The sequence below is a fragment of the Tamandua tetradactyla genome, chromosome 11 (genome assembly GCF_023851605.1).
Source record: "Tamandua tetradactyla isolate mTamTet1 chromosome 11, mTamTet1.pri, whole genome shotgun sequence".
Taxonomy (NCBI): Eukaryota; Metazoa; Chordata; class Mammalia; order Pilosa; family Myrmecophagidae; genus Tamandua; species Tamandua tetradactyla.
Window position 1 is genome coordinate 79,262,272 of NC_135337.1, and position 23,841 is coordinate 79,286,112.

Here is a 23,841-nt window from a genome sequence, read left to right on the forward strand (position 1 = left end):
CTCCACCCAGCAATATTGAATGAGGATCAAAGGGCATGGCTTTTCTGGGGTCCACCATAGATTCAGACTGGCACAGAGCCCCAATTCATTTTTCTGAAAACTGCTAAATAAAGGAAAAGAAGCACACGTGTATTCTGCCTTTCCTGCCGAGACTATTTTGGGCAGCTGATTACTTGACAGGGGAAAGGTTCTGTTTTTTTATAGAATAGTTCCAGGCAATAAAGGCAGAAGAAAGGAAAGCAGGAGAAGATGGCCATTTTGCAGCCCCTCGCGATATTGGATTCCAAGCACTGATCCCCAGTGGTCACCAAGGAAAGAGGGTGATGGGAAACTCATAATTGAAGGATCAAGCAGAAGCCGCTTCAATCCACCGATGGGGGGGAAAGGAGAGGGAGCACCAGATGGTGTGCCTGGATGACCGCTCACGGCACCACCTTCATAGTCCATTGGCCAAAAAAACTCAAACTGGAATTGCTCACGTATCTAAATCAAAGAACTCCGCACAGATTACAGGGGCCATGGGGGGAACTGGTGAATCAACACCTGGGGTGCAACTAGCCCAGCTGGGAAGCTGCATGCCTTGGTTTCCTAGGGCCACCATAACAAAGCACCATGAGCTGGGGTGACTTAAAAGAAGTTCTCTCACAAATTCTGAAGGCCAGAAGTCCAAAACCAAGGTGTCGGCAGGGCCACGCGCCTTCTGATGCACCAAGGAACAATCCTCTTCCTTGTCCAGCAGCCTGACCCCATGCATTCCTTGGCTTGCAGCGGCCTCACTCTAATGTCTGCGTCCATCACCACGTGATCTTCTTCCCTCCATCTTTCTGTGTTGTAAAGACACTAGTCATATTGGATTTAGGGCCCACCCTAACCCAGGATGACCACATCTTAACTTATTTCCATCGGGGAATTTCCAAATAAAGTCACATTCACAGGTACTGGGGGTTAGGAACTGAACATGTCTTTTGGGGAGACACACTTCACCCCAATACACTGGGAAATCTATAAGACAAACGACCTGATTTCTTCAACAAGTAAATGGCAGAGGAGAAAAAAAAATAAAGAAGGAGGGTTGGGAGATGGTTATAGGTTAAAAGAGATTTAAGAGACAAAGCAATCAGATGTAACGTGGGGGTCTTGTGGGTGCTGAGTCCAAGGAACCCATGGTGAAAAGCCTTTTCCGGCTTATGATCACCACGTTTATGAACCCACGGCGAATTTACGGGTCCACTGATGCAATGACCAAGAAAGACACAGTGTCACCTCTGTGGGATTCTTGCCCACAATGCACAACGTTCATCTAACGAGAGCAAATACCAGACAAGCCCAAATTGGGGGAACTTCTGCAAAAGAGCCAAGCAGGACTCTTCGAAAGTGTCTCCAAAGACAAAGGTGGCAGAAGCTGTGCAGACTGAGGAGATGAAAACAACTAAATGCAAGGCGGGAGCCTGGATTGGCTCCGGGACCACACACAAAAAAAGGGCATTAGCAGGAGGACTGGCGAAATCCTAATAACATTTTATACGTTAATTCATAGGGTTGCGTGAAGTTTCATTTCCTGGCTTCCATTAAGTGAACTGCTAACATTACACAATTTACACTGGTCGAAGAGTGTTCAGAAACTTGGCACTATTTCTACAACTGTTCTGTATGGGTCTAAAGTTATTTCAAAATGAAAGAGTTTTAAAAACAGACACGTCTGAGACAAATGGGGAACTCTAAATACTGGTTGGATATTTAATATTAAATTAATACAAGTGGTGGGGGTTCACTGTAGAAGTCTCAGGGTGAACTCATCCTTTTGGCTCACCGGCTCACAACACTTTTAGGGGCCTATGGAAATGTTTTTATTTTAATTTCTTTACATATCAGAAGAAAACAAGGAATACAATAATAACAAGTGAATATACGATAAAGAACCCAGGCTGGATAATGTACACCTTTACAACAACATAGAAGTAAAAAGTGATTTTTGAGCTTTTGATGAAGACAGGAGTCCACGAAAGGAAGAGTGCCTGAGACCTACGAAAGTCTTAAATGGGGCCCTGACTAATCTCCCTGCTTTTGTATAGGTTTGAAAGTTCCATAACAAAAAACGTTTAAGAAAGTGTTGAGTGGCCACCTCAGCCTGGTGGCCAAGGTCAGCATCAGCTGTGAGAAGGGCTGTGACCTTGAAAGGATTTAGTGAAAGTGGCCCTTTCCTTCTGGGATCTTCCTTCCCCAAACACATAACCCCAGTCTAAGCATGAGAAAAATATCAGACAAATCCCAACAGAAGGCCATGCTACAAAGTCCTTGATCGGTGCTACTCAGAACTGTCAAGGGCATTGAAAAATAAAGAAAATCTGAGAAACTGTCCCAGCCCGGAGGAGCCTAGGAGACACAGCAATTCAATGCCATGTGGGATTCTGGGGTGGCAAAAGGACATGAGGGAAAAACTGAGGAAAAACTGAGGCATTCTGAATCAAGTATAAATGTCAGTTAATAATAACATATCGATATTGGTTCAGGCGTTGTGACGAAGTACCAACCAAAGGAAAGTCAGTGCTGGGTATGTGGGAACCCTCTATAAATATCTTTGTAATTTATCTGTGAAGCGAAAACTCTTCTAAACAATAAAACTTTTTTTTAATGTAAAAAAGAAATTTTGTTTGGAGATTTGAATGGAATATTGGTTCTGCCACCTCCCAGAGGTGTAGGACCTTAGTCAAATTATTCAGCCTTTTTATCTGGGCCTTAGCTTCCTCATCTGTAATATGGGGGCAATCTGGCTTGTGCTTCGTTGGGTAGCCTTGAGGATGGGGGGAGAGCCTGATCCTGAGTCTAGTACAGAATGACTGGGCCCACCAGCATCTCCATCCTCATCACAGCTGGGCAGTGGCTGTTGCTGGAATTTTGCATGGGGTCTGCCTAATTGTCCCCAAAGCCAGGGAGGGAGGTCAGGACCCCACCTCCTGAATCAAAGTGAGCAAATCCCGCCTAGCCGTGAGTATGGCACCCAGTACATGTGGGGGGAGAACAAGTAGAACTTTCCTTCTCCTTTCCCATATGGCTAGCCATCTTGTCTCCCCCACCTTACCACCCCACCCACAAATATGCCCGCTTTTGCCTGGGGACAGAAACACGCTCCTGACCACCGGGCCCCTAAGAAATCACAGATCTCCAGAATGTCCATGCTTTAATGCCTACGCCCACAAGGGCCCCTGCAGAGAGGGGTTGGGAATAAATACACAGGTTGGGGAAGGCTGCATGCCCTACACCCCCAGCCCTGGATGGAGGAGATGCCCCTGGGCCTCGGCTTTCCTTGTCTGCAACCTGAAGCAGGAACTGCCTTGGCCCATAAGAGACAGCGTTTCCGGGGGGCTTCCTGTCCCCCAAAGAAAGTGAAGGCGCTGAGCTACCCCATCCTCAGGTCCGGCCAGGCGTTCCGGCAGGGAGGTGGGGGGGGTGTCTCCTGCCATCCACCAGAGGGCGCCAGCGGCCACGCCCCCTCCCGAGGGGTCACATGGCACATCACCTCCAGGGGTCCCAGACTCCTGAGAGAGTTCACCGCCCCCCAGTCCTCGAGCTCCTGATTTATCAACCTTTTCCTCCACCCCGACCTCAAATTGATAATCTTACTCCCTTTGGAAGTGGGTAAACTGAGTCAGGGAAGGGGAACGCTAGCAGGAGCTGTCTAGGTGAGAGGCAGGGAGAGGTGGCGGGTGTCCAGCCTTCCATCCTCCCCGAATCGCTTCGAGGGTCTTTCGCCTCCCCGGGGGACCGGGGTCAGAACGACAGCGGGTGTTTGGGTCCCACCGCAGGCGACCCGGGTGGCCGCCCCGATGCCCACCTGTCTGTGGCGGGCGGGACCTGGGGGCGAGCGGGACCTGGGGGCGGGCGGGGCCTGGGTCACAGCAGGTTGATCTCGTCCAGATAGCGGGCAAGCACCGAGTCCCGAACGTCCTTGAAGACCTTGCGGATGTTCTGCGTGTCCGTGGCGCACGTGTAGTGGCTGAAGAGGCGACGCGAGCGCGGGCCCTTCTTGCTCCCGTCGGGGCCGTCCACGCAGCCCGCGTACATCCCAGCATACATGTCCAGGATAAACTTCTTGGCTGCCTCCGCATCCTGCTTCGGTCCTGGAGGAGAGGAAGGGGACGTGGGAGTGGGGGGAGAGTCGGGACACACCGCGTGCGGGAACAGAGACTCTCCCTCTTGGGACCACGGTGGGGGGGGGTTGGTACATTGGGGAGCGTGCGTCAGGTGGGGCGTCGCCATATTTGGTATTTAAAGCTGGTCACATGACCCAGGCCCAGCCAATGGGAGCATCAAGCGTTGGCCCGGGAGAGTCACATGACCCATGATGGCCCAATGGAACTCGCTTTGGGGAATACGGCCAGAATTTGCCGGGAAGAGGGACCCTGTCTCCCTGCAGGGGTTGGGTCTGGGAGAGTGGGATCCAGAGGGGCAGAAACATACATCCCCATACTATGCAGACGGGGAAACCGAGGCCAAGAGCAGGAAAAAGGAGACCCCCAAAGACAGTCAAGATCAAATGCAATGTGAATTAGGGGCTTCTGGAGACCCAAAACTGATTCACCTACTTCCTGGTTGGGTCACCTTATAAAACCCACACACCCTCTCTGGGCTTCAGTTTAACCATTTGTAAAATGGCCATCGCACGATCCCAGGCCTCTTTGAGTTGTCTGTGGAGGTTCAGGGCCAACACATACAGGACTCAGTGCTCAATTATCAGAAGACGTTTTGGTTTATGTAGCTGCCCCAGCTTTTCAGAAAAGCAGGCAGCTTTTCTGAAAAGGAGAGTGGTTAAGGCAGGCAGGCTGCTGATTCAGACAGCTTGGGTTCAAATCCTGCCTTTACCTCCTACTGGCTCTAACTCTTGGCAAGTGACTGCTCCGCTCTGTGCCTCAGTTCCTCCATCTGTAGGATGACCAAAAGAGTAACTCTTATGGCAAAGCGTTTTAATGAGGACTAAACGAGGTGCTCCAGCCATTCATGCTGACAGACAAGGGTGGCCACTGAGTGCTCTCTTTCACCTGAATGAAAAAAAAATCCCTCAAAACTCTCTATCCTGTCCCTATTCCCAAACTCTCCAAATCATGGACTGAGACCCAGGGCTGCTCAGTTGGAAAGGGGGAAGGGGGTGTCCAGGCCACCATCCTGGAACAGCTTGACATCAGCTCTGGGAATGGCCCAACCCCTGGTGACATCAGCCAAGGTGATACTGACTGTTGACCAAAGGCTTCCCTGGCTTGTGTAGCGGTGGATAAGGTCCCTCCCAGAATTCATGGTCACCTGGAACCTCAGAATATAACCTTATTTGGAAATAGTCTTTGCAGATGGAATTAATAAAGATGAGGTCAGATTAGGATAGGGTGGGCCCTAAATTCAATGACTGGTGTCCTTCCAGGAAGAAGAGGGGACACACTGGGAAAGAGGCCAAGTGGAGACAGAGAAGGAGACTGGAGGCATGCAGCTACAAGCCAACAAACACCAAGGATGGGTGGCAAATACTACAAGCCAGGACAGGGGCATGGAACAGATTCCTCCTCAGAGCCTCCGGAAAGAACCAGCCCTGCTATTACCTAGATTTCACACTTCTGGGCCTCTGAACTGTGACAAAGTGCATTTCTGTGGTTTGAAGCCACCCAGTTTGTGGTAATTTGTTGCAGTGGCTCTAGGGAAGGAAGACAGCTCATCTCCAAGATGGCTGCCATTGTTTCATTCCCTCCCTGTGTGCCTGGGCCATTTCTCCATCGAGAGGTGGAGCTTGTTTCCCCTCCTTTAGAATCTGGGCTGGTCTAGATGGCTTGCTTGATCCATAGCATCTGGCAGATGTGGCATTCTGGAATTTCTGAGAGAAGGTCTTAAGACTCTTGCAGCTCCACCTGGGCTTTAGGACTGCCCAGCTAAGAAGCCCGATTTTCCTGGGGCCGCCATGCTACAAGGATGCCCAGGACACAGGGAATTATTAGACACCGAGTGAAGGGGATGGGCAACAAGTCCCCAGACACATGGGGAAGAAACCATCTCGGAGTCATGACTCCAATCCCAGCCATCCCAGCTGCTTCCTTGGGGATGAGAGATGAATTTTTCCAGGCAGACGCGCCCCTCCCAAATTCCTGACCCATAAGATCATGAGCAAAGCAAAATGGCTGTTTTACGAAACGATGTTTCAGAGAGGAGTTGTGACTTGGCAACAGATAAAACTGTGATATTTCTACCACCCCACTTGCTCTTTGGGTAAGGAGATACCTGATACAGTGTTTCACTACCCAACTCCCTGGGTTAACCGAAAACTTATGAAATGGTACCCAACCCCCACGGTACCCCTCTCCTAGTAAGCCTGGGCCCTTTGCCCCTTGGGTTATGCCAGTTTATACCAGTTTCCCTTGTCTCGATGAGTACACGATTGAACAAAACATTACAAAAGGCACTAACCAGAAGCACCAAAACGAGAGGCGGTAGTTGTATCTGAAAACTAAGTCACATGTTTTGGAAAGACTTGTTAAAAGGTGAGTCATGGATTTAAAAAAAAAAAAAAAGGTTATACAATTAGGTGTAGGTGAAATTACTATGAGATTAAGAAGAGTTTTTTAAAAATCTAGATAATGCCTTCCAGGCATGGTCTCTAACAATGAATTCTAAGCAGCAGACTCAAACCCAAACCAAAGGTCTTGGCCCTGACCCCAAAAGAAGGCCAAGCAAATGCAAAATTAAATGTTTAAGGTCTACATCCTAAACTATATATTTCTTTAACCCTCCACTTTCATTGATGGGATGGCATAAGAGGACTTCTGCTATTTTATCCCTGTTTTACAGATGGGGAAACTGAGGCCTGGAGAAGTTGGAAGAGTGGAAGGGGCTGAACCCGGAAATCAGATCTGTCTGATCCTAAGTCCTTTTTGAAACTCTGGTGCCCAGGGTGGGGCCTGGACCGGCCTCTCTTTGCTGATCTGCTCCGGGGAAGTAAAGGTTGTGGAAAGTTCTAGAACCACTCACCCTGGAAACTGGGGAAGTAGGTGGCCAGGTGGGAGGTGAGGATCTTCTCCTCAAGGATGTCGGTCTTGTTGAGGAAGAGGATGACGGATGTGCTTTTGAACCAAGGGAGTTCCAGGATGGTGCCAAACAGAGCCAAGCTCTCCTTCATCCGGTTCTGTGGCAGGGGGTGAAGTAAAAGCGGGTCACTGCTCCAGCCGGCTAGCTTGGCCACTTCTGGAAACCTTCAGCCACATGGAGTGGGGATAATGCTGTCCAGGGAATGGGGGGGGGGGGTCCCTCCTTTTTGTGCCTGGCTAGATCTGGAGTCGGGGGGGGTGGACCCAAACCTGACTTTGGCCCCCTATGTGTGCCCCGCTGTGTCTAAGCAGCAGCTTTGTGGGACACGTGATTGCTGGACTGGGTCAGCAGTTGGGGGTCTGTCTGTCTGTCTGTCCTGTGTGTTGCCCTGGCTGGAGGGTTTCCCTGGAAGCACAGCCGAGTCTTGTACACCCGGTGGCACCTTTGCCCGTGGCCAGGTGGAGTTGCATATCCACATGTGACGAGGGTCTGAGTGGTTCTGGGCGGGTATGAATGCCCGTTTGCCTGCCGGGATGGAGATGCCTTTTTTTGTTTAGCTTTTAGCAGAAACTTAGGGCTGTCTGTTTAGCCACATAAATAAAGACATGTTCTAGAAGGTCTCGTGTGGCTGGAATCGAGGAAGAGATGTGTCAGGGCGACCTAAAAATCCATTGTGGCTGATTCAGTATGAGAGTCGAAACTATAACCTCTGGTTCTCAGGTCCCCAAAGGGTCTACCTGAAACTTGAACCCCTGGAGTGCACAGCTCGATGATGACTTTTCTGATCTTTGGGCTTAGGCGCTCACTAGTCCATGCTTACTCAAAGGAGTGTGCCCCCCAAACTTTCGGAACCCAAGTGGGGAGACGTTCCTGCTGGTATTCCCTGGACAAGCTGTGTGTGTGTATCTGCGGGTGACTGTGTCTCTAGGTTGAGTGTTGTGTGTGTGTGTGTGTGGTGGTAGACCTGAGCCTGTGACTCATCTGTAGGTGTAACAGGCCAGGTGTTCCTTGGGTGTGGCCCGCTGTCGGGCCAGCCCACAGGGACTGGAATTTCCATGTGTCTGGTCGAATGCGCGTGTGCCTGGGACTCTGGCCCATAAGGACCTGTGGCTCGAGGTCTTGGGGTGCAGCTGTCGGACCACTTAAGAGCAGAGGGATCAGGCTCCGAGCCACGGCAGCCACACACAGGCGGCTGGACCCCTCACCAGCAAGGATGCTTCCTGGGGCTCGGATGCCCGTGGGGTGGGGAGGAGGCACCCCACCCCTCCCCACCTGGGGTGCCCTCACCTCCTGGTTGTTCTCCTCGAGACACTGGTCATACTCGCTCAGTGATGCCAGGTAGATGAGGGCAATCACGTTCTCGAAGCAGTGGATCCACTTCTTACGTTCTGACTTCTGGCCCCCGACGTCGACGATCCTACCAGGAAGTGAGAGTGTCCCCCCTTTCAGAGCTCAGGCCTCATCAGGACCCCGTTGTGTGGCACGCCCCCTGACCCCCCAAGATCAGTGCAGCAGCCACGGGGCCTGCCCCCTGGCCCCCCCCCCCCCCACGGATTATCATGCTTTACTCCCATGAAGGGGTGATCATGAATACTGGCCCCATTCTGCAGACAGGGAAACCGAGGCACGGAGAGGGGAGGGAATGCATCCGAGCTCCCCCTGCCCTGGCTGCCTGCTCTCTAGCGTGCCCATGGAAGGTAGAGGGTCAGACAGATCGGGGGGGGGGGCCCAGTTCAAGCTGTGTGACCCGGGGCTAATTGCCCACCGTCTCCAGGCTCGGTTTCACTGCCCTCTCGCTGGCCATGGAAGGGCCCAGAAAGCAGCGGTAGTAGGGAGTGACGGCCACTCTGCGAGCAAGCGGCATCCACTCCACCTGCAGCCCGGGCTGGGGGCCCAGCGTCTGGTCCCCCACAACCACAACAAAAGCCTGTCCCCCGCCCCGCTCCTTCCTGTTCTCTCTTCTCAGAAATGTAGGTCACTGATAGCAGACGGTGCGTCATTTCCCCGGGGACGTGACCGTTACAGGAAATGCCGGAACCCAAGCTCTGGATGGGCAGGGGCCAGAAACCTCAGGACAAAAAGGGACATGCCCAGTTGTAGGGGTGGGGGGGGTAGGGGGACCAAGGCCAGTGATCCAGTGGCCAGGGACTGCTGGGGCCCAAGACCCCCCCGCTCTCACTTGTCTTCAAACTCCCTCGATGCCCCATATCTGAAGTGGGACAGGGGAGCGCGGTGGTTAGAACTGGGGTTCTGGTGGCTGCAACCAATGTGGATTTCCAGTCCGGGGTTGGCTACTTGCCAGCCAAGGCACCTGAGGCAAGGCACCTCCCTCTCCGAGCCCCAGTTTCCTCTGAGAGCCCAGTCCACACGCTAGCCTTTCTCCTCGGTCTGCAACCTACTCAGCTCTCCCCAGCCTAAGCGTCATCTCTTCAGCCCAGCCTTCCCGGTGAGCTTCCCCCACCTCTGCCTTCACTCTTAAACTTTTGCGTAGCCACTCGCCCACCCACCCACCCACATGCCCATCCTGACATCCATCATCTATTCATCATCCACCATCCATCCACCATCCATCCATCCATCCACCATTCATCCATCCATTCTTCCACCATCCATCCATCCATCATCCATCCATCCACCATCCATCCACCATCCATTCATCCTTCCACCATCCATCCATTCATCCTTCCACCATCCATCCATCCATTCTTCCACCATCCATCCATCCATCATCCATCCATCCATCCACCATCCATCCATCCATCCACCATCCATCCATCCATCCATCCACCATCCATTCATCCGTCCATCCATCCACCCATCCACCCACCCACATGCCCGTCCTGACATCCATCGTCTATTCATCATCCACCACCCACCCACCATCTATCCATCTCCCCATCTACAGAGCCATCCACCCAAATCTACTTATTCATTCCTCCATCTTTCCAGCCATACACCCATATTTGCCGACCTCCTCTCTGACCTTGAGCTGACCCCTGGAGAAACAGGAGAATCAACTCAGCCCCTAGCTTTGTGGGGCTCTCAGTCCAGTGGGAGAGACCTGGGTAAATAGATGAGCGAGTCTACCTGTTAAAGACTATCGCAGAGGTCAGAATGGTGTGTTGGGGGAGCCAGAAGGAGGGACCCAACAGGGGTGGGTTGAACACAGTTCCTGTCTCCATGTATCACCTCCCAGCCCTCCTCTTCTCCCCACAGAAACAGATCTTTCTAAGGTCACTGATGACCCTCTAACTGCCAATACTAGAAGTCTCTTTTCTAGTTGTATCCTTCTGGACCTCTCGTTGACCCTTAACATTGGCCATCACTCTTCCTGGATGAGCCCTTCCTACCTGGACCATGACTCTTACTTCCTCCTGGGTCACCTCACCTTTAGGCTATCCCTTAACATGATCACCAGAAGGCTAAGTCCTGAACTCCCCCAGCCCCAAATCCATCCATCCCTCTGGTTTAACCCTGACCACACAGGCTCTGTTTCTGGCTGTTTCTTCTTTCCCAGGAACCCTCAGGAGTCAGGAGTAGCGAACTCCTACTCATCATTCAATACCGTTATTCCAGTGCCCACACAGGCTCTGTTTCTGGCTGTTTCTTCTTTCCCAGGAGCCCTTCAGGACTCAGGACTAGCGAACTCCTACTCATCATTCAATGCCCCAATTCCAGTGCCCCTCTTGGAGCTCTGGCTCCTCACTTTGGGTTCCCGTAGGCTCTGTTTGTCCCTCTGATCCAGTCCTGATCACATAGGGTTGGAAATGTCTATGTCCAGCTCTGCTTCCTCCAGTCTAACAGCCCATTGAAGGTTGGGACTTGGGAACTCCTACTCATGCCTCAGGGCCCCAGCTCCCTTGCCCCTCCAGGGTCCCACCTGAGAGTGCTTACCGCAGGTTAGTTTTCTGCACAGAAAAGCAGTACTCGTTGATGCCTGTGGTGGGCATGCGGCTGCGGAGCACGTCCTGGGCTGTGGGGATGTAGTCCTCCTCTGTGATGCGCTCCAGGTGAGACAGGTAGCTGTGCAGCAAGGGGACCTGAGACCCGGCCTTGCAGCCTCTCTTTGCTTCTTAGACCAACCCCACCCCCACATACACACACCCAGGGCCTAGCAAGGACCCCACTGGGGAAGGAAACCCTCCCCAGGCAGAATCAGAATCTCAAGAGACTGCAGATGGCTCCAGGGCTCCAGCTTGAGGGTGGCAGCTTCCATGTGAAGTTTGGGGACACCTTGGGAGGCTGGCACACCCCTAACACCCCCGTGGCACTGCCCCAAGAAGAGTGACAGCCTTGGAACAAACGCTCCAGACGTGAAGCCACCCTGCATGGTCTGCTTTAACCCAGGGATGGTGTCACCCCAGGATGTGGGTCACCCCAGGGGTGGTGTCACCCCAGGAACAAGGTCACCCGACAGGCAGTCTGTGCCCAACGGTATCTCCACCTTACCCCACCCCCTGAATCCCACCTCCCCCACCCTCCAACCTCATTCCTCCACCTCCCCCACCCCGCTTCCCAGCACATGGGGCCCCTCTGCAGGGGTTCCAACCCCCTGGGGCTGCATCTTCTCGGCCTCACTCCGTGACCAGGGCCACCTCCCCCGCCCATCCTCCTCCTACGGACCTTCCCCCCCAACACACAACGACCGCCCCCCACCCCGCCCCCGCAGACCCCAGACTCACTATCCGGCGGAGTCTAGCAAGTGGAACTCCCGCCGCCGCTCATAGCAGGCCCGGATGCCGGCGTCCCTCCACAGCCATTGGATGGCGGCGGCACAGCGCTTCTGGAAGGTGGTCACCTTATAGGGGTCCTGGCTCATGACCAGGCTCGCGTGGTGCTGGGGAGGGACGGCATGCGCTCAGAGCGGCAGCCCCTGCCCCTTCCCCCGGGGCACCTTTTGTCCTGCCGCCCTCGCCTCCTGTCCTAAACCGGTCTGACTTTCTTGGTCCGTTGGCACCCCCTCCTCTGCCCGCCTGATTTCCATTTGTCCGTTCATTTCCTGCACAGGGAAAGGAGCACGCGCGCCTGGGAGAGCGAGCTCGGAATAAGGCTAAGGGGGTGGAAATCACGGCTAACGAGCGCCGCATGCCTCCAGCGGAGCAGCACCCCTCTAACTGCACACGTGAGTCTCGAAGCCCTCCCAGCCTCTCATGAGGGAAGGCACTGCAGTCACACCCATTTTACAGATTAGACAATCGAGGCGTGGAGAAATCTGCCGGAGTCCCACCGCAAATCAGGGGCACGCTCAGCTGGAGCTGCCCGCCAGCCCCCCGCCCCGTGCTTCCCCTCCATCTGCTGCAGCAGCCTTGGCTACACCTCTCCTGCATTCCTGCCACCAGCAGCGGGCAGTGGTGTTGACGGGACCTCAGTCAGTGTGTGCGGGTATCTGTGTGTGTGCTGTGTGTACACATTTGTGGGTATGCGTGTGCACGTACATGTGTGTGCATTTATACGTGTGTTTGGGAGGATGGGTGTTGATATGCACTTCTGAAGCATCAGCCCCAAACCCTATTCTCAGGATATTAAGTCAGGGGCCAAAGGGGTCTGGAGTCCTGGATCCGTGCTTCCACAACCAAAGAAGTGTGGTTGGGTGCCAACTCAGCCACCCCCTGCAAAAGGCCAGGAAGGCACAAAAAGCCAATTCCATGGAGGCTAATATCTGGTTTGGGCAGGGGTGAGGAAGGGCAGGAGAGGGGGATTCCCTGGAAAGCAGCAGGTTTTCCACCAAACAGTTTCCCTGGGCTAAGGCTCTTTGGGCCCAGCCTGAGCAGTCAGAAGGGCTAAAGTGAAAGGACAGACAGTATCAAGTGTTGGCAAGAAAGCAGAGCACTTGAAACTCTTCATGTATGGCTGGCAGGAGTGTGAATTGATACAATCTAAGCAGAGCCAGAAAGAAAGGAATCTGATGTTTTCATGTCCCTGCCCCCCATACACACACCCCTGTGCCTCTAGGCATTGCCCAAAAATTCTCCACAGGGGATGTGCATACCTTCCATAATAGTGTTACATGTGGCTAAAATCTGGGAAATGGGAGTGACAGCTGGGTGACTCTCGATAATACCTGGGTGCCTATGGAAACCTCTTTGTAAAATAAAGACCCTACAGACAAATTTGCAACCTGGAAATAGATTGGCTCCCATGTTTGAAAAAGAAGAACATGATCAAAATGAAAAATAACTTTAAAAGCAAAAATTACGGGGGAAAGCCTTTAAAAATTTCACAGTAAAAACTATATTCAAAGAGGGTGATGAATACACCTTAATATGATTGGAATGGAGAGAATGTGGCCCCTCTGAAGCTTTTTAAAAGGTAGGAAGGCTTTTCTTCTGAGATTGGGAGTGGGACAAGGGTATCTACTCTTATCACTTCTTATTAACATCATTCTGGAGTCTGGGCCACTGCAATATGGCAGGAAAAATAAAAGTATACAGCATGGTAAGGAAAAAGTTATTCTTCATAGATGACATGACTGTTTATGTAGAAAATCTTAAATAGTTTACAGATAAACTGTTGGAATAAACAAGTACATTTAATAAGACTCATGAACACAAGGTCAATCACTGTTCAAAAATAAATAACATGTCTGTATCCTGGCCACTGACTAGTGAAAAACTGAAAAATATTTAGACTGGCTATGACACAAAAAATTCACCAGAAAAGAAAAGATTGATAAACTGGGCTCATTACATTAAAACTTCTATTCAAGATACCATTAAACAGTGAAAATGCAGGTTTTAGGCAGGAAGAAATTGTTTGCAAATCAGATAGCCAATAAAGGGCTCATATCCAGACTAAACGAAAAGTGTTACAAATACTAAAGAACGTTTAAAAACATACAAAAACAGAACAAAAGCAAGAGCAAATGAGCACAAGATTTGAGCAGACACTTCACAAATGAGAATAACCAAGTGTCTAACAAAAATATGAAAAAGGGCTCAACCTCATCATTTAATCAGGAAAATTCAAACTAAAGCCACAATGAAATAATCAGTTGCCAGATAGGCTAAAGTGAAAGGACAGACAGTATCAAGTGTTAGCAAGAAGGTGGAGGACCTGAAACCCTTCATGTACGGCTGGTAGGAGTGTGAATTGATACAATCCAAGAAAACAGAGGCATACGAACATAAGAAAACATTCTATATAATTCCATAGTTGAGAAGTTCAAATGCAGGCAAAGCGATCTACGGTGACAGAAGATATGCTAATAATGTCCCTTGGGGGTAGCAATTCAGAAGAATCTAATTTAATCAATTTAATAACTTAATAATTAATCCATCTAATTAGCTGGCAAGTCGCACATTTTTCTGCATGCTTGTCATATCAATAAAAAATGTTATTTTTTTAAAAAGCCAATTATAGGGTGGTGGTTCCTATAGTGAATATATCTTTTCTCTTCTTCCCTGTGGGCTGTGCACCGCAAGCAAATTACTTGACCTCTCTGAGCCTCAGGTCTGTGAGGGGGAGTACGGTCCCTCATTTGGGGGGCTGGTGTCTGAGGGCCACAGCCCTTATCTGGGGGTTCTGAGGGGACGCGGCCCTGCCCTGGGGTCCCCGCGGTGGTCCCAGGAAGGGCCCAGCCCCTGTGCGGCTCACCTTGCTGCCGGGCCTGCTGAAGGGGATGTGCAGGCGCTCCATAGCCTCAAGCATGGCTTGCATGGAGACCAGGACGTTCTGGTAGATGAGCGGCCGGAAGCCCCTGCGCTCGTCCTCGGAGTAGCCGGCACCGTGGATGATGCGCATTTGCTTGATGAACGTGCTCTTCCCGCTCTCCCCGGTGCCTGCGGGGGGGCCCCCCGGAATGCTCAGCCCAGGGTCGGGGTTGGGGCGGGGTCAGGGTAGGGAGGGGCCACGCCCTCTTCCCCCCCTCCAGCGACCCCAGGCTCCCCCAGCTGTGGCCACGGGTTCAAATCCCCGCCCTGTGGCCCTGGGCGCTCTGTGCCTCAGTTTCCCCATCTGTAAAATGTGGCGCCCCGCCCCCCCACCCCATAAACTCTGCCGGGAAGTGTGGATGTGAGCCTCGCATGAGTTCATCGGAAAGTGCAGGGTGGGGCAGCTGGGGGCCAAATCCAGCCAGTGACCTTTATCTGTTACCGCCTGGCCAGTAAGGGGGTGGTTTTAATTTTTTTTTTTTACATTTTGTGCATGCTTTTACAGTTTTAAGACCTTTGATGGGTTTTGCATTTTTCACATGGTTTGAAAATAATAATTAAAAAAAAATGTTCGAGGCATGTGAACATTATGTGAAATCCACAGGTCAGGGCACGTAAATAGGATTTATCGGCACGCTGTGGCCTCCGTTCATTTTCACGCCATCCATAATAGCTTTTTACGCTGCAGGAGAGGAGCTAGTGGTCCAGAGACTGGTTAGCCTGCAGAGCCAAAAATATTTACTTTTGTGGACCTTGACAGCAAAAGGCCATAGTTATAACCTATCCTGTGACTTATAGCTATGCCAAGCAATATAATATATAATAGAGTATAATAGTAATAGCTCTTAAGAGTTCATCACTATTATTATTATCACTATTTCCTATAATAATAATAAAATATCATTTTCTGTAACATTTCTCTATAATAATTATTACCATTATTTGCTATAATGATTTCAGGTAGAGAAAGTAGGTACACAGAATAAGCAGGAGAAAGAGGGATTAGACAGCTACTCTAGCTGAGAGGTCAAGGAAGGAAGGCTTCTTGGTGGAGGTGACTCGCAGAGTTGGGATTGGAGGGCTGGGAAGGTGGATCTCATGCCAAGGTCTCAGGGAGCAGCCTGTGTAAAGTCCTGGGGTAGGACCGGGCCTGGTGTGTTGGAGGAGCAGCGAGAAGGCCTGTGTGGCTCGGGCTTGAAGAGCGTGAGGGGGAGAGCTGGAGGAGGGAAGGGTACAGAAGGGCCTGGGGGGCCATGGAGAAGACTTGGGCTTTTCCCATTTAGGGAAGTGGGAGCCATGGAGGATTGTGGGCAGAGGAGGCACAGAACCTGACTGGCGCTCACTGGCGCCCCCTGGCTGCTGCGGGGAGGACAACCCATGAAGGACAAGGGTGGGAGCTGGGGAGGTAGGGGGGAGGTGACTTCGGGTCCAGGCGGGCAATAATGGGGGCTGGACTAGGTGGCCACTGCGCAGGTCATGGGTTCATGATAACAGTACTGGAATCTTCCAGGGCCTGGTGCTTGCAGCTCCAAGTCCCCTGCCTGGCTCCCTGCTGTCTGAGCGCTGAAATTCCGGCTGGCCCCTTGTCCTCTCTGTGCCTCTATCTTTTCATGGAATGACAGGTGGGAGGGATGGGGCCAAGAGGCTCGACCAGCATCCTCTCACCCCTCCCAGCTCTTGGCGGACACTGGCATGGGTCTCCTCCGGGGACAGGATGGTTGGGGCAGTGATGGGACCCCTTCCTGCCTCCCCAGGATGTGGGGTGGGGGGTGGACGGGAGCAGGAGGAAGTTGGACAAGCAGCAAAAAAGGGAAGGGGTGGCCTGGTTGGAACCCAGAAAGAGGAAATGGGAGGCAGTAAAAGTGGGGCCACGAGGAGGGGTGGGGAGAAGAGGAGGGGGTGTCCAACTAGCCGTTGCCCCCTGCCCAGGGCCTCTCTGTCCCCTTCCTGCCCGCCAGCACCTCCCAAGATGCCCCTCGCCTGCACATCTGAGGGTGATGTGGGCAGGTCTGGGCATGGTCGCCTCTCTTTCTATGCCTACCAGGGGGTTAGATATGTCTCATGAACTCCAGGTCCAAAAAATATAGCTACTTTTCTCTTGCTTTAAAGGACACCGGCGGGGACACTGGGAAAATTGGCAAGGTGTGAACAAAGTTGGCCAATTAGATTATAGTATCGCATCCCGCTAATTGCTTGGTTTTGATTGTTGTCGGCAACTCTCACTTTTCAGTGAGACTCAAACCCAGTGAGGTATTTAGGAACAAAGAGGTAGCAGGTCAGCAACTTACTTTCAAATGGTTCCCAAAAATAAATGGTTATGTTGTGTTAAATATAGAAATGCATAATAAGTTATAAATATGATTATGAATTATGTAAATTATAAGTGAATAGAGAGACAGAGAGAAAGGAGAGGGGGGATAATAGAAATGTGGTAAAATTAACATTAACATTGCTAATTAATTAACATTGGGGAATCTGAGTGCCAGTTTTCTTTAAGTCTGAAATTATTTCAAAATAAAAAGTTAAGGGAAGAAGGAAAAAAAAAGCCCGAAATGTGATGTGGGATCCCTGGTTCAATCGTGGAACAGAAAAAGGGCTTCAGTGGGAAAACTGGTCAAATCCGAATGAAGTCTGGGATTTAGTTGATAGTAACATATTTGTGTTAACTTCCCAGCTGTAACTATGCACTATGGTTATGAAGGTTTTAACCATAGGGGAACTGGTTGAAGCTTGCACAGGGACTCTCTGCACGGGCTTTGCAACTTTTCTGCAAATTTAAAATTATTCCAAAATTTAAAGTTTAGTTAAAAACAAAACAAAAACACCAGTCTAGAACTTTCTGCAACTCTCAGATGCAGAGGCCTATGTTTGTTCGATTTCGGAGATTCTCAGATTTGGGGAAGAGGATGCAACCTGGAGACCATGCATGCACCCCACAGGGTCTGGGGGGCATGGTCCATCATCAAACTCATTAATGTTTCTGCAGCGGAACCCATGAACATTCTCAAGAGGCAAGGTAAGCAGCCTCTCATTGGTCCCTGTCAGGTTTCACAAAGAAACTTCCAGGAACCCTGCAGGTTTTGGAGCTTCGGCGATTTGGGAATCAGGGAGAGGTCTGGAGATCTGGGATCTGCAGAGGGGGCTGTGAGGTCGTTACCTGAGTGCTCACAATGTGCTAAGAGCTAGAGCCACCTGGTCTGAGCCCCACGATAACTCCAAGGAGAGAGGGACAAGGCTTCATCCTATTTTCCATAGGGGGAAACTGAGTCTCAGATGAGTTGAGTTCGTTGCCTTGGGTCATGCAGCTGATATGTGGCCAAGCTGGGGCTTCAACTGAGATCTGTCTGAGCCTAGAGTCATGTGCATTTGATTCTTTTTTTTTTTTTTTTTTTTAAAGTATTTTTTTTATTTTATTTTATTTTATTATTTTTTGTTTGTTTTGTTTGTTTTTTTTACATGGGCTGGGGCCGGGAATCGAACCGGGGTCCTCCGGCACGGCAGGCAAGCACTCTTGCCCACTGAGCCACCGCGGCCCGCCCATGCATTTGATTCTACATCCAAAAGTTCCCCATGCTCTGCCTGAATCATCATCATCACCATCATCATCACCATCCTCATCGTCATTACCGTCAACACCATCTCCACCATCACCATCATCACCATCACCACCACCATCATCACCATCATCACTATCATCATCATCATCATCGTCACCACGGTCATCACCATCACCATCATCATCATCATCACCATCATCACTATCACCATAACCACCATCATCATCATCACCACTGTCATCACCATCAACACCATCATCACCACCGTCATCATCACCATCATCATCACCATCATCACCATCATCATCACCACCATTACCATCACCACCAGCATCATCACCATCATCATCACCATCATCATCACCATCATCATCACCACCATCATCATCACCATCATCATCACCATCATCACCATCATCATCACCACCATTACCATCACCACCAGCATCATCACCATCATCATCACCATCATCATCATCATCATTACCACCGTCATCATCACCACCGTCATCACCATCACCACCATCATCACCATCACCACCATCATCATCATCACCATCACCATAACCACCATCACAATCACCATCACCATCATCACCATCGCCACCATCACCATCATCCCCATCATCACCATCACCACCATCATCATCATCATTACCATCGTCACTACCGTCATCACCTCCATGACAGAGAACATGTTTTGACTCTGCCCAACCCTGCACCAAGGGCACCGTGATGCCCTTGTTCAATCCTCACCAAATTTCCAGCTATTTCCCACTCACAGTGGAAATGAAGGGTCTTTGAGAGGTCGAGTGACTTTCTCAGCATCACCGTGACAGGGAGCAGAGGCGTAAGCCCAGCCTCTTCTCACCCCTCACCAACGCAATGGAACACGGGCACTCAGCCTGTGTCAGGCGTCATCCAAGCGACAGTCAATGTGATGTTTCTATGGACACTGGGAAGCTGGGCGGTGCCCATACATGCCACTGAAGGTGGCATTTAGATCTACATGAGGGGACTGCACCCTATGACCTCTTGGTGGGGGTGTCATCCAACGCTCACCTCTCAATATCCCCAAAAAGCAGTATGTTCACAAACACAAATTTCATGAAGCAACAGTTTACTTTGTTGCAATGCACTGATTTCTGTTTTCTTTATTATTCTTTTCCATTAAAAAAAAAAATCCTGTGGCCAACCACTAAAGGAACTTTGTGACTCATGGATGGGTCACAATCCAAAGTCCGAAAACCCCACCCTAGTCGCCTCTTTGCTGCCGACCACTGCCCTGAAGTCCCCAAGGGCTCTGGTGGGGCCTCTGCAATTCCTGCTACTGGGTAGAAATGGGAGGGGGGGTTCTGCTTCAGGAAGCCCCCCAATGGGGCTGGGGAGAGAGCTTCTCCCTCACAGCATGGCCACACAGTACAGACAGGAAGTGGCCACTTCCCCTGTAGATGGACAAGGAAGTGGAACCAGGCCGTCACCAGCAAGGAGTCATGGACAGCTGCTCCAGCACCCCGCATCCGCCCCGGGAGATGGGGCTCCCGGGGAAATGGAGCCAGGCAGGGGAGCCACGTGGGGCAGAGGTCCCAACTTCCAAGCTCAGACCAGTTGCTGACCTTGCTGCCTCCCTGGGCCTCAGTTTCCCCATCTGCTATTGGGATTCTGTGACTTTGCTCTCCCCAGGACAGTCACACGTGCAGACTTGGACACCAGAATTCTACCTCAAGGTGCCAATGGGCAGGGCTGGCAACTTTAATTGCTTCCCTGCCACATGGTGACCACTTCATGTTAGGGATGGACCCTCAGTACCCCCTTGCCCTCTTCCTCAAAAGGATCAGACACTGCCAGGGGGAAAAAAAAGTAACTCTGGGATTCGATTCCTGTTTTCAAGAAGGGAGGGAGGTGTGGAGGCACCCCTCGGGGCTAGGATGGGGGGTGGTCTACTCTGCAGCCCATGGTGCCCCCATCAGTACCGGGGGCCAGGGACACCCCTCTCTGCCCTATCAGCAGAAGGGGCTTCCTGATTTGAGGCTGGCTGAGCAGCGGTCAGGGTGGTGCGGGTAAGGGGTTTTGCCAGCTCCAGAGAGATATGATGCAGCCTTTGGGGTAGGTCCTCCCCAAAACTGGATCTATTCATTCATTCACTCACTCATCCATTCATTCACGAAACAATGAATAAGGTAGACATGGTCCTGTCCTCGGGTTGTTTGCTGTGAGAGGCAGATAATAAACAAGTAAACAAATTCAGCAGGAGGCTCGGGGCTAGCTACAGCTACAGATGGGGACTGTCTCTGTAGCCAGGGTAGTCAGGGAAGACCTCTCTGAGGAGGTGACACCTGGGCTGCGACCTGAATTGAATGAGAGAGCCGGTTGTGCAAAGGTCTGAGTGATACCAAGAGCTCAGGGCAGAGGGCATGGCATGTGCAAAGGCCCTGTGGTAGAAATACATGAACTTAAATGTTCAAGGAAAGATCCATGAAATTAATAAACTCCTAGTATGACAGATCAAGAACAAAAAGAAGCAAAGGCACAAATGACCAAATATCAAGGATGAAAAAATCTTAATGGGCCCAGAGTTTTGGGGGACTGATAGGAAAGCTTTGGCAATAGGTGGTAGTGATGGTGGCACAGCATCATGGATGCAAATCATGCCACGGAAATGTATATGTGTAACTGGGGAATGGTGTGTTGTATATATATTCCCACAATGCAAATGTTAAAGAAAATAGACTGAAAAATCTTAAACTACAGATCTTGCCAACATTAACTGGATAACAAGGGAATATTAGGGAGAACTTTATGCCAGTAAATTTGACAACTTAGAAGGAATGGACGAAGTCTTTGAAAAAGGCACAAACGACCAAAGCTCACCCCAGAAGAAACAGATAGCCCAAGTAGCTCTTTACCGCCTGAAGAAATGAATAAAAAGATCTACAAAAGAAGTCAAATTTGTAATGAAAACTTTCCAGGCTCAGACAGCTGCACTGATGTTTCTACCAAATGTTTCAGGGGAAAAAATGAAATACTCAATGAGAAGCAAAAAAGTCAGGTGGTGGCAACCACGAAATTATGGAATAAAAAGAATGGAAGAAAGGAGACGGTGTTGGAGTTAGAAAGGTCAGGGGAGACAGGGTTTGACTTTTATGCCATATCAGATCTCCCGGCTAAATTTGGGCGGGGGGAATTATTTTATCTAGTTCAGCAATGAGGACCAAGTCTAGAGTCCTGGAATGGACTTGAATAGGGTGCAATTCCTGGGGACCCCTTCTCCCACTTTCTTTTCCTCTCTCCATGCTTGGGCCCTCTTCTTACTGAGCAAATAAAGAAGAGTGGCGACTCTGAGAGGCTCACCAGCCACTGCCCAGGGTGGGCACATAAAGGATGCTGGAACCCTCTTGGCAGCTCCTCCAAGTCTAAGGTTTGGGGTTCAAGTAATGGGGTCCTGAGCAGAGGAACATGGCTGGGGGAGCAGAGCCATGTGGACAAGAGGTTCCGTTTCCAGAATTGCGAACCTTGTGGCCTTCCAGTCCCGTCCCCATCGACGTTGCCTCCAAAGCCACCCCACGCCCCACCCCTGCTTCATTTTCCTCCTCACTTTTCTTGCAGCCTGAAATTATTTCTCGGGCCTATTAGTTTGCAGATTTCATGTCTGCCTCCCTCGCTAGAAGAGGGGATCCCTGGGATCAGAATCTTTTTCCATCTCCCCAGAGTCTTGCACGCATGCATGAAGGAACCAATCAATTGATCTAGCAATCAATCAATCCCCTAGCCCCTGGACACTACTCCAGAACTGACAAAGCCCCCAGAACAAATCCCAGACAAGCCCTGCAGGGGTTGGGGGCTGGAGGTGGGTGGGCCCAGGCCCTCTGCCTACGAGGGAGAAGCTGGAGCTGGTGTGACCTGAGCTCCTCATTCTCCTCCCGGCAGGGAGTGCCAGGCTATAGCGGCTGCAGAGGGGACGGCCAGCAGGAAGGGCCTGGGCCTGTGTGGGCCTCAGTCTTCTCTGCCCCGGGGTGAGCTCCTCGTACCCCCCAGCCGGGCCCCCAGACTCACCCAGCAGCAGCAGCTTCATCTCCCCACGGTCCCGTTGCTTCTGTTGCAGTAGAATCTTGTTGATCTCCTGGTCCACCCGGGCCGCGGCCTTCTCGTCCTCGGTCATGCACCAGGGGCAGCAGCGCCAGGCCAGTGACCGGGCCATGGTGGGGTGGGGGGTGGGGTGGGGGGTTCAGAGGGCCGGAGGCGGCATGGTCCCCAGCCCCCGCCCCCCACCACGCCAGGGAGGGCAGCCCCTGCCCCTGCCCTGGCTGCTTCCGGTGGGTGAGGGCTCCGGGCAGCCCGCAGATAAGGGGTTGGCCTTCTTCCTGGGGGGTCACTGCTGCCCCCCCCCGGGGACCCTCTCCCGGCTTCCCTGCTTCTGGCACCCTGGGGTGCCCAGTCGTAGAGAGACCGAGTGCTCGGAACAGGGCGGCGCCTGGGAGGAGGAGGCGCGGGGGTGGGGTGAGGGGGGGAGTTTGGGGAGGCTCAGGGCTCCCCGCCCATCTCCAGACCTGCCCCGACCCAGCCAAACAGGTTGACGGGCGCAGGGCAGAGCGAAGGGGTGCGGCGGGCGCCCCCGGGGGGAGAGAGGGCGGGCGCTGGGCGGCCAGGGAAAACCCCCAGCCACAGACAGGGCCCCAGCGGCGGCCTGCTCTGTCAGTCATCTTCCTCCTTCCGGAGAAGTTGGGGGGGTGGGGGGTGGGGGGGTGGGGAGGGACGGCTGACGCCTCCCCCCACACCTGCGGTGCCCAGCCCTCCCCCACCTTCTCTGCGTCGTCGGAGCCCACCAGCCCCGTGCCACTGCCCTAAGCGCTTCTGTCCCTCGGGCTGTTTAGCGCCCACATCCACCTGAGGTCGCGGTTATTAGCCCCATTTTACAGATGAGCAAACTGAGGCATATAGCAAGGGAGTGACTCGCTCGGGGCGGGGGGGAAAGATTCTCCCCGCACCCCCCCCCCCCACCGCGGGCCTCCAGCGTCTGGTCTCAAACCGGTCACCCTTGGGGAGGGGAAGGGCCGGCTCCACCGGAGGCACTCTCATCCTGCATTTATGGAGTGCCTACTGTGTGCCAAGCATCGTTCAAGGCCAGGCGGACAAGAGGCCAAGAATCCCCAACCTGTATTGGGACAACAAAACTGGACTGCGGAGCCGTCAGCTTTTGCATGGATGTTGAAGGTCTTGAACTTGATAACTGCTCAGAAGTGAATGTCCTTGTTCTTAGGAAATGAACAGGGAAGTGTTAAGTGTTGGAGGAGAAGGATATTGACAACCTCAGCTCAAATGTTCAGTAAGAAGACAGAGATAGATACATGAGAGAGAAAGAGAGAGCAAAGGAGGGAGGGAGAGAGAGAGTGAGGTGTGGGGGAAAGGAAAGAAGAAAGGTAGATGGATGGATGGATGGATGGATGGATGGGTGGAAGGAGGGAAGGATAGATTTATAAATAGACTAATATGGCAAAATGTTATGAGTTGGTCAATCTTAGTATCTGGGCAGGGCCGATATTGAAGTTCTCTGTGTTATTTTTGTTTTATTTTTGCAC

At 51.7% G+C, this 23,841-nt stretch overlaps 1 protein-coding gene across 2 annotated transcripts; it reads right to left on the minus strand.

Annotated features, from left to right (window-relative positions):
- Positions 1 to 1,713: 1,713 nt before the first annotated feature.
- GNA15 (G protein subunit alpha 15) lies at positions 1,714 to 22,910 on the minus strand. 2 transcript variants are annotated; one of them, XM_077121201.1, is made up of 7 exons: positions 22,319 to 22,910; positions 14,653 to 14,837; positions 11,742 to 11,842; positions 10,954 to 11,082; positions 8,347 to 8,476; positions 7,003 to 7,156; positions 1,714 to 4,118 (listed from the first exon to the last, which is right to left on the minus strand). In XM_077121201.1, exons 1-7 carry the CDS (start codon positions 22,461 to 22,463, stop codon positions 3,892 to 3,894), a joined length of 1,071 nt encoding a protein of 356 aa, XP_076977316.1. In that variant the 5' UTR covers positions 22,464 to 22,910; the 3' UTR covers positions 1,714 to 3,891. The 2 variants fall into 2 exon arrangements, with proteins under 2 accessions (XP_076977316.1, XP_076977315.1); XM_077121200.1 differs by having other exon boundaries at positions 11,742 to 11,896.
- Positions 22,911 to 23,841: the final 931 nt, after the last annotated feature.